General features: G+C 48.9%; 1 protein-coding gene across 3 annotated transcripts in view; it reads left to right on the top strand.

Annotated features, from left to right (window-relative positions):
* The window catches only part of TGFBRAP1 (transforming growth factor beta receptor associated protein 1), a 48,190-nt gene that overhangs the window by 15,824 nt on the left and 18,233 nt on the right, over positions 1 to 14,133 (top strand). For all 3 annotated transcript variants that reach the window (XM_061210770.1, XM_061210771.1, XM_061210772.1), the window contains 2 exons: positions 5,583 to 5,777; positions 7,791 to 7,945. In XM_061210770.1, coding sequence (XP_061066753.1) covers positions 5,583 to 5,777; positions 7,791 to 7,945 — 350 coding nt within the window. The remainder of the gene's footprint in view (positions 1 to 5,582; positions 5,778 to 7,790; positions 7,946 to 14,133) is intronic.

Raw genomic sequence — 14,133 nt, 5'->3', positions numbered from 1 at the left:
TGTGTGGAGGGACCACCGTGCATCAGTCAGGCCCCGGTGGTGGGCATTTGGGTTTTTTCCAGTCCATGGTATTAGTAGGAGCTTATCTGTTTGGATTTTTCCAGTGTATCTGTGGGAAATCTTTCTAAAGACGGGGTTGCTGAGTCCATGTGTAAACGCATGTGAATCTGGAGGGGGACACTGCCACCCACCCCCCCCGACAAAGGTGGTAGGTACCATTTTTTCTTCCCCTGGCACCTGTTTCCCCTCAGCTTTGCCAGCAGCGTCGATATATTGTCAGACTTTCGTGTTTTTGCCCGTCTGGCACATGAGGAATGGTATCTCAGTGGTGTTAATCACATTTCTCCTCTTATGAGCAAGATGGAACATTTTTCAAGAATTTAAGAGCCATTTGCCTTTCTTTTGATGGGAATTATCCCTTCTCACTAGCTATTTACTTTAGCATTTGTTATATATTTGAGATACCAACTTGTCTGAGACATGTTTCAAATATCTCCAGTTTTTACCCTGAAAAAGCGTTTCTTACACGTTTCTATATAATCAAATGTATTAACCTTTGTACTTTATTGCTTCTTTTTTGAGTCATAATTATGAGGGATGTTTCCCCCTCTCCCAGGTTGTAGACAGATTCACCCACATTTTCTGCTGGTACTTTTATGGTTTCATTTCTTATAGGGAAGAGCGAATTCGATTTCATCTTTGTCTGTATGGTTGTCTGTTCTCCCCACACCTGATTCAGGAGTCTGTCTTTCCTTGCTGGTGGCTGTGGCTGCCTCTCCGGTACAGTCAGTTTCCTTATGCCGTTGGGCCTCGCATAATGGGTTTCCTGTTTTGTTCCGTCAGTCCGATTGCTTATTGATGAGCCAGAGCCTGCTTTAGCTGTAAAGGCTTTGCTGTGAAAACATTTGACTCCAGTATCCTGTGTTGGTTTTAGTGTTCAGATTGAAGGGAAATGGTAGTCAGTCATGTTCAGGCCTCATTTTTCCTCAAACTTAAACTGTCTCAACTACCTGGGCATCATGGTAAATGAACCAACCTTCTTAATTGTTGTTCTGCTTGTAATAGGTGTGATTATAAGCAAATTGGAGATCCCTTGTAAGCTCTGTAATACATCACTATATGCAGGCTCTGTGTACAACACAGTAATCACCACCATCATTAAAAGGCTTCAGAAATTAAGTTCAAGCAAATTACTATAATGAATGCATATGCACCATCAGACATGTGAACGCTGTATGTTTTCATTTTGCCCACTGCCTCCCCCCCTGAAGATCACATGTGCCCACTCCCCTGTCATGAGAAATTGCTCTTAACTTTTTGCCTTAGTTTTTTTTTTTTTGTTTTTTTTTTGCCGGGGCCGCGCAGCTTGTAGGATCTCAGTTCCCCGACCAGGGATTGAACCTGGGCCCCGGCAGTGAAAGCCCAGAATCCTCACCACGAGGCCACCAGGGAACTCCCTGCTTTGGTTTAAATTGTACTATTTTAAGCAGTGCTTTGTTGAAAATTTCATAATACAATTGATTATTGTGACTTTAAACTGTATCCTTGGATAATGCTTCTTGAAAAATGCAGATAATTCAGCTACTCCTTACCCCTCATGGCCCCCTTCCCCCTCCCAGCTCAGATAAGGGAGTCCACTGATATTTAGAGGGTGGAAGCCCTCTAAATGGAAAAATAACCCAGTGGAAAACAATGGTTTTTAAAGGTGTACCATTTACAAACGTGGTACATTTGCAGGTTGACAGCACTTGTGTGCCTTTGACAATATGGAAACAATAGCGCGTGTCACCTGCTTTCAAGCATAGAATCAGTGGGTGGGTGTCAACAACGGTACCCCTGTTCCTGAGTGGACCTGTGGCACCTTAACTCTACCTGACCTGGACCCCTGGTTGCCAGTTACTGATCTGCTCTTTTATTCCAGTGAAATCCTCTGCTTTTCTTTTTGTGTGGAAGCCTCTGTTCTTGATCTCTGGTTTCTGCCCTTTTCATTGCAAGAACATTCATGTCTGGGCCTCTGCTGCACAGTCCCTGGTCGGGTGATGCCCAGCCTTAGCGGGTAAGTGCGGCGACCCTGATTTAATTCCAGGGCGAGGCTGGACAGCGTTTTGGTGTCCGTGCTCCCATGAGAGCTGTGCTATCCAGAACACGGTTATTTGACCTGAAATTCACAGGCTCCTTGAGGTTGCTGTGTGCTTGTCACGTCACGAGGTTTCATTTGCCAAATGTCTGGGTGCAGATGGTGTGCTTTTCTCTCCCTTCAGGCTCTTTCGCTGGCTGGTTCTAAATGCTCGGAAAATTCTAGAGAGTGCGAACCTCATTTCCTCCTGCAAAGCTCAAGCTTTGCACCTCGAGTTTTTCTCCCTCCGCATGTTTCATGCTCTTTGAATACTTTGGCGATGCAGTCGTGGGGTAATTCAGACCTTAGTTACGTCCTCTCTGTGACTGTACAGTATCAGAGATGCCAAAGTCGTGCCTTCACTCTTGTGCCCTCTCCACCCCTGGCGCAGAGCCCACTGCCCTGTCGGCCCCTCTTACCTGCTGGCGCTGAGCTTTCCGGGATTTTCCACATTTCCACCAAGCTTCTTGACTCCTGGTCTGCTCTGGAAAGAAGTAAGGAGGAGCCCTCGCCAGCCTCAGGGGAACCTCCTCTCCCCATGGCCTGGCCTTCCCTGGCTCTGCTGCTGCAGGAAGGGTGCCCTCACCCCTGAGGATGCACTGGAGCTCCAGGCGCCCCTCCCAGAGGTCCATGCCCTGCCAGCCCTGCATCCTGACCCCCGCTTGGTCTCAGACTCGCCCGATTGTGGTGGTCCTGATTCTGATGGCGCACAGTGGCCTTGACTCTCGCTCCCTCTAAGTCAGGTGCCCAGTTCCCTGATTCGGCCCGGAAGTTACCCCTCCTCGGTCAGAGCCCCCAGCTGGCCTGACTCAGGCCTCCTTCCTGGTGGCTGGCGGCCGCCTAGCCTCCCCCGAGTTTGGGTCTGTCCCTCCTTCCAGGCTCCTGCCAGGCCAGCCTTCCTCAGGCCCCTGTGACCCTGTAACAAGTTCAGCCTGACTTTCCTGGTCAGCGTTTCCTGCTCTGCCCCGAACTTGAACTTGACTTTCTGACCCTCAGCATCCCAGGCAGGGTTTGCTCTCTTCCGGGGCCACATACCCACTTCCCTGCATCCCGGGGACCCTCGTGCTTCTTTCTGCGGGGGCCCCACTGGCCTCCTGTCATCCTCCTGTGTCTGCTCTTTATCTGGGAGGTAGTTACCAATGCATCTCCCCGAACCCCTTCACCGCCGGGGAGCTCCTGGGCGCGGCTCAGGTCGGCTGTCGCTTTAAGCTGTCGCTCAGCATGCTGACTTACAGCTCTTCTTGTTTGTTCTCATCGAATAAATGAGCTTTCTTTTCTGTTCGTGGTGGGTTCACCCGAAGTCACGTACTCTTTCGGTGCATTATTCTCAATTTTACACTATTCTTAAAAACACCCCAGTGACCGTTGTGCTTGTCAGTTGGCCATCGATTTAAAAGTAGAATCACCAGATTAACATGTCAGTGTATATTCCGTTTTGTTAAAGAATTATTCTCCAAAAGTGTTCCTCATACCAAACCAATGCTTGGTGCTGTTAGTCTGTAACCTTTGGCCAATCTGATGGGTATAAGTTGGTTTTTTACTTTTTTTTTTTTTTTTTTGAATTTCTGTTCCCCTGGTTACTAAGGAATATGGGAATCTCTTCAGGAATTTATTAGCTATTTGCATTTTGTTTTCTGCAAATTACTGATGCATATCCTTTGTTTTTCTGTTGAGTTAGTCTTTTTCGGAATGATTTTAAGAGACTTTTAAGGGTGGAAGGGAAATACTGAAGGGGAAGGAATGTGTTTCCTTAGTAGGAGATGCACTCACACACACACACACACACACACACTCTCTCTCTCTCTCTAAGGCTCACTGCTCTGTCATCTTGACAGGGTTTTGTTCGGTGCTACTTACGTGACGAGAGCCAATATTTTAAGTGTGAAGCAGAACCAAACAAGTGTTGTACGTACAAGTGGCCCCTGCAGGAGGTGCCCCAGATTGTGTCAGGCAAGAGCACAGCGTGGACACACATGTGTGATCCCACCTGATACCCATTTTCTCTTTTTATAAATTTATTTATTTTATTTTTTTGGCTGCGTTGGGTTTTCGTTGCTGCACATGGGCTTTCGCTAGTTGCGGTGAGCAGGGGCTACTCTTCTTTGCGGTGCGCGGGCTTTTCATTGCGGTGGCTTCTCTTGTTGCGGAGCATGGGCTCTAGGCGCGCGGGATTCAGTAGTTGTGGCGTGCGGGCTTCAGTAGTTGTGGCTCGCGGGCTCAGTAGTTGTGGCTCGCGGGCTCTAGAGCGCAGGCTCAGTAGTTGTGGCGCACGGGCTTAGTTGCTCCGCAGCATGTGGGATCTTCCTGGACCAGGGCTCGAACCCGTGCCCCCTGCATTGGCAGGCGGATTCTTAACCACTGCACCACCAGGGAAGCCCCTGATACCCATTTTCAAGAACAGCCTACTTTAGAGGAAAAGAGCTATGTTTGTACTTGATTAAGTGCAATACATTTCACTCTTTGTAACCATGGAAAATTTAGGAGGGTCAGTGATTTCATAGGCTTAGGGATTTTGCTCCTATCATATATTTGAGATACTTTCCATTGTTTTAAAGTACTGTCTGTATTTCTCTGTCTCTCTCCCTCTCCCCGCTTCTCTGTTGTGTAATAGAAACCGTTTTTCTACTGTAGGAATATCTAATCATTTGCAGGCAATAGCATGCTGTTTTCTGTTTTTATTGAAGTATAGTTGATTTACATAGCATGTTTTTAAAGGTGTTTTATGTCAAGCACTTTGAAAACTGACTTAAAATGGATTGACTTCACTGGGTGAATGTGAATTTTCATAAACCCCAGTATCTATGGACTCTATCCAGCTCATTTGGAAATGTCGTTTAGTGCTTTATATACAAAATAGATGAACCGTGGTTGACTGTGGAAGTTATCATTGACAAACACTTAACAGCTCTCTGTTTTCAGTTGCAAGATTGGTTGTATCCCTGCATCAGAGAGAACGTGTATCCAGAATTAGACTTGAACTCTGAACAGAGACAGTTCTGGATAGGAAGCCTTGTAGAGTGCCCGGCACACAGTAGGTGCTCAATAAGTATCTGAATGAATGCGTTCAGTGTTGAGTGAATGTATAGGGAAGAGCTGGCACTTAGAGATGCAAACCCGTTGGAGGACCGGATATGGAAGCAAGCTTGTGAAGCTTCTTAAATTGTGTGAAAGTCACTTTTCCCCACATGTGAGGACATGAGCTGTACACACCTTCATGTGGGTACATGTACACGTTTTTCACGTCACGTTTAATTGGAAGGAAATACTGATATAGACATCCTGGGGAAAGCAGTTCTCTTCACGAGAATAGTCACGGAGGGTCCTTTGCACACGCCGCTGTTATATTATCTTTCCCAGCTCGAAATGTAATGAAGGGGCAGGTATTCTGCGTTCAGACACATCTACAGAAAACAAACAAGCAAAGCCCAGCTCTTTGAAGCCCCCCTAACCCTTCCTGTTTTCCCAGGCATGTTTGCCACGGTGGCCGGGATATCTCAGCGCGCGCCTGTGCGCTGGTCGGAGAACGTGGTTGGAGCGGCCGTCTGCTTCCCATACGTCATTGCCCTCGACAGCGAGTTCATCACCGTTCACAGCATGCTGGACCAGCAGCAAAAGCAGACCCTGCCCTTTAAGGAAGGTCACATCCTCCAGGATTTTGAAGGTACTGGTTTCCACGGAATCTTAACAACATTTAGCTGTCAATCTTTTATGCTTGTATTTCTTCACTAAATGCTATTAAGGGTCCATTGGGAACTTGGCCTCTTGCTGAGCATGGAAGATCCACAGGCAATGGTAATACAGTCTCTGTGCTTCAGGGGCACTGAGGTTAAAGGGAGATAGTGAAACAAATAGCCACAGCAGTTTGAGAGCTTGATAGCAACAAAATAAGGCCAATTGGGAGAGCAGAGGACGAAGTATTTCCTAGAAGTATCAGGGAGGGCTTCCTGTAGGAGGTAGTATTTGAGCCAAACCTTTAAGGATGAGTAGGAATCTGCCAAGTAGATGTGGTGTGAGAGAACCTTCAGGCAGAGAGAAAGGCTCGTGCAAATATGCACAAGAGGGAACTCTGGGCTCCAGGCTACGCAAGTGATTCACCGGGATTGTGGTGCCTGTTGTATGAGGAGGGCTGGCCTGGGTGAGGCCGCAGCGGACCAGGGTAGCCAGGGAGGGAGGGATTTATTTTACTTTTCCTAAATTTTATTATGAGTATCTTCCAACGTGCTGAAAAGTTGAAAGAAAAACAAAGTGAATCCCTGCCCCCCATTCACCTAGATTTCGTACTGGTTCCCATTCTGCTGAGCAGTTTGGAAGTAAGTGGAGGAGACCATGGCACTTAATCCGGAATCCTTCAGCAGGCATTTTCCCGCGTGACCACAAAGCCCTTTTCACACCCCAGAAATGTGCTCTCAGCCCCTGCCTGTGGTCAGGTTTCCCCGGCTTCCTAAGAATGCCCTTGATGATATTCTCTTCAAACCAGGAGCTAATCTAGATCTGTGCATTGCCCTTGCCGTGTCGGGATTGGGGCTCCCCAGACATTGCCCTTCCTGTGTTAGATGCTGGGGACGCAGGCCTGCTGAGTCTCGAGGTCCCACGTGAAACGTGTCAGTGCTTGACTGGGGCCCTGACACGCGTGCTGAGAGAGCTTATTCATGACAGTGTTACGTGCTGTGCGCACTGAGGGGTGGAGGTGGGCACAGGGGATCGGTTGCGGGCACGCAGAGGCTGGCGACATAACCCACCCCCGGCGGGAACACGGGGAGGCTTCCCAGAAGGAGGGACGCCAGTGCAGAGCAGGGGCAGAACCTCATCTGAGCGTGAGGACGGTGACGTAGGTTGGCTTGCAGGACACATGATGCAGACAGAGAGCCGGGCAGGGAGGCCAGGAAGGGGAGATCCAGGCGGGGAGAGACCAGGCGGTGGGACTGGGATGGACACGGTTATTCCCAAGGAGGGAGGAGCAGAGGGGGAAGAAAAGGCTCGGCTGACCCTGAACGACCTTCAGACAGACAGACAAGGTCGCTCCACTGCTTCCTGGGGAACAGGTGATAGTTCAGCTTAAGGTGTGTCTCCAGAGGGAGCAGAAATCACTCTCAAAGCTTGGCAGGAGGACCTGTCTTGGGTGGCAGGTCCGACTCCCCAGTGGACCGTGCCAGGCATCACGGTGCCACGGGGCAGTGGGGAAGGGAGAAGGTAACGCCGAGATCGGGTGATTTTGGATGACGCGCGAGTGTGAAATGTTATCTTATGGTTCAGAATGTTGCGTTGTAATCTTAGTTTCCTATAAACCGACTACCCTGGAGAGAAAAGAATTTTTCAAAAGTTTTATACGAGGGATAGCATAATTCTTACTGCTTGTTTTCCAGGACTGAGCTCTATAGCCTCATTATGGATCTACTCAACTGGTTTTAAATTTATCAGCACTTCAGAATAAAAAAAAAGCCAAACATTTTAATATCCCATACTTCGGAAATGTACTGTTAAGAGTTCACCCTTTTCTGATGGTGGGAAGAAGGAAAGAGAAGCGTTCGTTTCTGGTTGCCGTGGGAACTCGGGGTTGGGGCACTGTGATGACGTGGGTCAGACATCCGCTCGTGCCCCCCTTTGGGCGAGGCGGTGTGTTTTCTTGCCAGCACTGTGTTCTTCCCCTTTCCAACCGTGTTCCATTTCTTCCCAGGAAGAGTCATCGTTGCCACGAGTAAAGGAGTTTACGTCTTGGTTCCGTTACCTCTGGAAAAACAAATACAGGATCTTCTAGCAAGCCGGAGAGTGGAGGAGGCTCTGATTCTAGCGAAAGGCGCCCGGAGGAACATTCCAAAGGAAAAATTTCAGGTTTGTAATCAGCGGGCCCCCAGGTTGCCGGCTTAGAAAACGTTAGGCTCTAAGTGCGCCAGGCCCTGCAGACGTCTCCTGGTCCGTCGTTCAAGTTTCTCTGCGTCTCCACGTTGTACAGATAAGGAAGCAGGTTGCAGGGCAGCCAGACCAACAGCTGGATGAAGTCACGCTGCCGGCAGAGGCCAAGTCGGGATCTGAGCCTCTGACATAATTCCCGTGCCTAACACACCAAGTTGTATTTCTAATCAACGTCCTTCTTCCAGAGGAGCCTCAGGGCACAGTTGTTACAGACGAAAAGAGGAAGCTCAGGTTAATTTGTCTCCCAGTTCAGAATGTATATTTGTTGGGATGGGGCTGAGTTTGTAGAGTTTAGGTTTATGTTATCTACAGAAAAAGCTTTGTGAACCGTACCGATAAACCATCTAATGTTGCCGGAATCCGTCTAATTCATTTCCTTAGGAGAAGACTTTTAATGCATTTAAGAAACGCTAACTTTAATATCATTGGTATGATCAATACAATTGATGAAACAAACACAAATTATTCTCATGTCTGATGAAATCAGGTTTCCTAAAAATTGCCCCCTGATCAGTTGCAAGGTGAGTTCGGGTTACTCTATGTATTTGAGAATAATAAAGCGTAATATTGGTGTGTGCACGCTTCATGTGAACACCTAAGTCCATCGTTAAAAGTTCTAATGAGTTCATAGCGATCCCCTTCTTGTTTCTGTTGGCCAGATATTCAGGACGCTGTGGTTTGTGGGATGAAGCTGTGCTTTCTGGCCTCAGTGGCTTTATGGTGCAGAGGGTAGATTCCGAAGGTGGAAGAAGTCAGGACGTGTCATTTATGGTCACCGGATAAATATTGATAAACTTTCCATCTTTACTCCTCATTTTAAAAAAAAATTTTATTGAAGTATAGTTGATTTACAATGTTGTGTTCATCTCTACCATACAGCAGAGTGACTCAGTTATACATATATATTCTTTCTCACATTCTTCTCCATTATGGTTTATCCCAGGCTGTTGACTGTAGTTCCCTGTGCTCTATGGTAGGACCTTGTTGTTCATCCGTCCTACAGAGAATAGTTTGCATCTGCTAAGCCCCCACTCCAGTCCTTCCCTCGCCCACCGTATTCCTCATTTTTTAGTGAGATGATCTGTGAGCATTCAGCAGGGGGCAGTAAAAGCACAAAGAAGAAACCCGTCAGTTCAGGGCGTGTTTCTGGGCTGAGAGCGCCTGTTTCTGCCGGGTTTTCCTTGTGCATCCATGTTGGGGGGGGGCGGATGCTGAGGCGGCCTTGGCCTCTGCTCTGCTGCTCTCAGCTCCTCTCCGTCCCGAGAGCGGGCCCCGGGAGCTCATGGGTGTCTGGACGGGCACGTGTTGGGTGCCCCCTCCTTGCACACACCCGTGGGCACACCTCAAGTGTGTCCCATTTTCTTAGAGAGGCTGCCCGTGTTCTTGGATTTTTGCTTTTCTCCTCCCGTTTTCCTGAGAGCAGCTGCGCAGTGGATGGTGGATGGCGTTAGTGCTTGTCTCGCTCTGCTGTCTGACATCCCAGTTGGGGTTTGTCCACCTAGCATGCTCCCCGCCTTCCCCCAGTTGTATGCGCCCCAGACGTGCACCCCAGTGGCCTTGAACTTGGCTCTCGTTCTCGTGCCCACGTGGCTGCTGGGGACCCTTCTCCCGTTGTGCCTGAATTGTTTTCACAGCCCCCTTCCTGCGTGTCTGCAGTCCGTCCTCCACGGCCCCGCGGAAGGTGCTTTCTGACGTGTCCACCAAACCCTTAGCTGGAGATCCTTCCGCGGGCGCCTCCCTGCCCACAGTCAAGTCTGCAGCAGGTGGCCTTCGCGGCCAGGCCCTGCCCGCTTCCCCGGCCCCCTACTGCCTCCTTCCCCCCGTGACCCGGGCCTGAGCTGCCCGCTGCCTGAGCCCTGCGCTGTGCAGGCAACTCCGGGAGCCACCCTAAAACACTTCTAATCCTGAAAACAAGTCAAGAATAGCCAGTGCCACCATCCAAAGACCCACTGCAGAGATGGCTGGCCTCTGGGCATCCCTGGGTAAAGCCGGGCCAGCCTCGCTGCCCCATCAGCGCCCCGTGCTTTCACCCACCTTCCCGCCCTCCCTGTTTTCTTTACTTGTTATTTGTGCTATTTTCTATCAGTGGAGTGAACGTCTAAACTCCACCAAGTACAGGTTTCGATACCTTGCTCAAATAACGCCCTTCTCTCTGAATCCCCCCCCATCCCTGACTGCTTGCTCTGTGCTCCCACAATTACACGTGTTAACCTGTAACCCAGGGCCCTTTCCTCCTCAGCTCCTGCTCATCCCTCCCCGAGGTCCTGGGCAGACGCTTCCCTCTTTCTTCCCTCGCACTCTGCTCGTGCCGGGGGCTGGACCACGAAGAACGCTGGATGGGCGATTCAGAGCTTTGAACTGGTCTTCAGACAGCTGGGCTCTGAATCCGGGAGCAGCAGGTTTTTGTTTAAAATAGAAGCATGAGAGGAAAAGAAGACAATATTGACAAAAACGTTCAGAGATCATTTTTCATGCATGTGTATGCATTTTCAAGGGTTGGATGCGACTCTTACAATGATTAAGTACATTACTTATTTTAACTTCAGGAGGCTTGCGACCAAATGCTAGACCCTGGGCTCAGAAAAACCAGGAAGGGAGAGAGAAAGGGGCCAGAAGTTCAGGGGACTGGCTTTTCACAGGTCACCTTTCTCTCCATTAGAGTGAGCATCGGTTTTGCTTCACTGAGTTCTGAACCAGGGAGGGATTTATCAAGAAGTTTAACTGTGGAACTTGGATTAAAGGAATATTCCTTCCATAGATCCAAAGGGCGAGAGAGCTTAGATCTTTAAGGAAGCCGAGCTTAAACCATATTAAGGTTTGGGATGCCATACAGAAAGAGGCAGTAAGGACACGTTTACAGACACAGGGTTGGGTCAAACAAAAGGTTTGCTTGATTTGTATCATGTAGTGTGGATGGTATCATGTTTAAGTTTGAGCTCTGATACCTGTTTTTTTTTTTTTTTTCCTATTTAATCTAAAAAACATTTCACTATGTATGTTCCAAAGACAAGAAAGCCCCCTTTGAAATGTAACCATCACATAAGTCTCCAAAATCAACACTAATTCCTTCCTAGATTGGGGTGTCCCATCTGCCCTCATTTCCCCAATCGTCCTGTGAATGTTTGTGTCTTACATCCTTTTTATCCTTGGGGGAAAACCCGCTAGGGCTGTATGGTGAGATTTCTCTGTTTCAGAGTCACGTGGGCCAGTTCTTCTCTGAGTGGTTCTGCCACCAACATATGACTTTTGTTTTCATTTGAATTTGTTTTATAGGGATTGCTTTTTAAAATCTAATTTCATTTTATAAATATGTTAAATAGGTACATAATTCAGAAGTCAAATCAACAAGACACAGTATATTCAAAGAAGTCTGTATTCTCTCTCCCCCTTCATCCAATGTCTTTGCCCTCCCTGACTCTTTTGCCCTCCTCGCCATCTGTCTGTCTGTCTTCTTTTGGTGTGAGGGTCGGTGTTTTGTTCTAATGGTTACCCTAACAGTATTAGCTTTGTAAAAACCCTTGGGTTTTCTGGGGGTTTTTTTTGCAGGGGGTGGTGCTGGAGCTCCTATTGTCTGTTGTTTCCCCACTTCGAGCCGTATTTGGAATTCGCTAGTAGCCTCTTCCTCATCTTTCCCCCAGCACCTGTGCTGATGTAACACCCCTCTATCCCAGTTAATACCTGGCAGGCAGCCGGCAAGCATAGTGTGCTTTTCGTGCGATCTCCCCATCCTCCCCTAACTTTGGGGGTTCTGCTGTCTCCCCGACTCAGAGCGCATGGGCTCCCACACTGTGCTGTCTCCCTTGTACCTATCAGTCCTGCTTCTCCAGGCGCACGCGCATTGAATGCTCACCGGCACGTCTCCTGTTGACAGCTCTGCAGTCGCTGGTTTCTGAAGCAGCCCAGGCTTCAGTCAGGATGGGCACCTGGGGACATGCTCCCCGTGTGTCTGCATGTTGATTACGGCTCCTCTGAAGCCTTTGTACAGCCTTGAAGGACAGTTGGACTGGATAGAAAATCTTGGACTCCTGTCATCTTTCAATGAGAAACTTAAATAAGTTCCACCATTATCTTTTTTTCTTTAATAAATTTATTTATTTTATTTATTTATTTTTGGCTGCGTTGGGTCTTTGTTGTTGCGCGCGGGCTTTCTCTAGTTGCGGTGAGCGGGGGCTACTCTTCGTTGCGGTGCACAGGCTTCTCATTGCAGTGGCTTCTCTTGTTACGGAGCACGGGCTCTAGGCACGCGGGCTTCAGTGGTTGTGGCACGTGGGCTCAGTAGTTGTGGCTCGCGGGCTCTAGAGCGCAGGCTCAGTAGTTGTGGCACACAGGCTTAGTTGCTCCACGGCATGTGGAATCTTCCCGGACCAGGGCTCGAACCCGTGTCCCGTGCGTTGGCAGGTGGATTCTTAACCACTGTGCCACCAAGGAAGCCCCCCACCATTTTCTTTTGGCATAAAGCATCTGCAGTCGAAAATCTGTTGACAACCTGAATTTCTGTCCCTTGTGGCGACTTAGTCTTTTGCTTGAATCCAAGGATCTTTTCTTTGTCTTTAGAGTCCAGTATCTCAGTGCTGGCCCTTCCCAGCAGATGGGGCCTATGCAGCCCTTTTCACTCCCCACTGTGTCTCGAGGGGCCCCCAAGCTTCCCAGTGTCTCCTGGGGGGGGGGGACCTGGGGACCCACGGCCTCTTTCTGTTCTTCCCAGTCCCTCCCACAGTTTCTGACCCCACCCAGGTCCTGTAGCTAGTGGTGGCTTGCCCCAGTGGCTCATACTGTGGGTTTGTGGGCAGGCCTTGTTGTTATAAATGGTGTCAGTGAGCTTGTGATTTTCTATCTCAGTTGTTTTGTTTTGTTTTTTAAACTCGTGATAAAATACACTTAACATAAAATTTACCATCTTAACCATGTTTAAGTCTACAGTTGAGCGGCATTAAGTACATTCATATCGTTGTGCAGCCATCCCCACCATCCATCTCCAAAACCCTTCTCATCTTGCAAAACTGAAACTCTGTCCCCATTAAACAGTGACTCCCCGTTCCCCTTCACCCTACCCCTGGCACCCACCCTCCTACTCTCTGTGGATCTGACTCTTCTGGGGACCTCGCATGAGTGGAATTGTACACTCTTTGTCTTTTTGTGTCTGGCTTATGTCACTCAGCGTGATGTCCTCCAGGTTCATCATGTCGTAGCAGGTGCCAGCCTGTCCTTCCTTTTCAAAGGGGAATAATTTGCGTGAGTTGAGAAGTGTGTATTTCACCTCGGCAGTGCATATTAAGGAGGGGCCAGAAGATGAGGTACACTTCGAACCTGGTGCCAGAAAAACTGTTCTCTCCAGAAGCTCTTGTGTGATATTTAACTTAGTACAACCTTGAAAGCAGGTTCAGAAATCTCTAGAATAGAATCTTCTGTTTCACCAACTTTCCAGTTCCCCGAATCACAGACAGTAGAAATGTCAATCCAGAAATAAAACACTAGGAACGTAGGTGTGACTTCAGCCTCACCTCGCTTCCAGAATACAGGCGCCCTTTACACCTGGCTGGCATCAGGCCCACAGCCTTGCACGGAGCAGGTGCGGAGTGGCGCTACGTAGAGGTCTGTTTTGTTCGTTTTCCCTCTTCGCCTGAGAGTTTTGGCAGCCACCTTACACTGACGGACAAACTCGTAAGTGAAAAGGACAGCTGATCCCATCGTGAGTTAGCTCTGATGTTGGGGGTCTCAACAGACTTCCTGGTTCTCTTCCCCACACACCCCACGTGCTCACCCCGCTCCTCCTCCTCCTGCCGGCCTCCCTGGCCCCAGGTCTTCTAGTTCAGCATCACCTGAGCAGGACCAGGAGGAGGTGTCAGTCACAGGGGACGTTCTGGGAAGGAGGCCGTCCCTTTCAGAGACCCAAGAGTTGGCTGCACTGGGTAAAGGTTCTGATTCAGTGGTGTTCTCGCCACAGCGTGCATGGCTTCAGCATCCAGGATGAAGGAATCTCTCTGTGGGCTTCTTCCAAGTCTACGTAGCATCCCCGGACTAGACTATAGAGAACGACCCCCATACTCTTGGAAGTCAGGAGTGTTAGCAAAAGTAGTTTTTATTTCCCTTTAGGAAGGGGAAGAGTG

The sequence above is a fragment of the Eubalaena glacialis genome, chromosome 14 (genome assembly GCF_028564815.1).
Source record: "Eubalaena glacialis isolate mEubGla1 chromosome 14, mEubGla1.1.hap2.+ XY, whole genome shotgun sequence".
In the NCBI taxonomy this organism is placed as follows: Eukaryota; Metazoa; Chordata; class Mammalia; order Artiodactyla; family Balaenidae; genus Eubalaena; species Eubalaena glacialis.
This window is presented reverse-complemented; position numbering and strand designations above follow the sequence as displayed.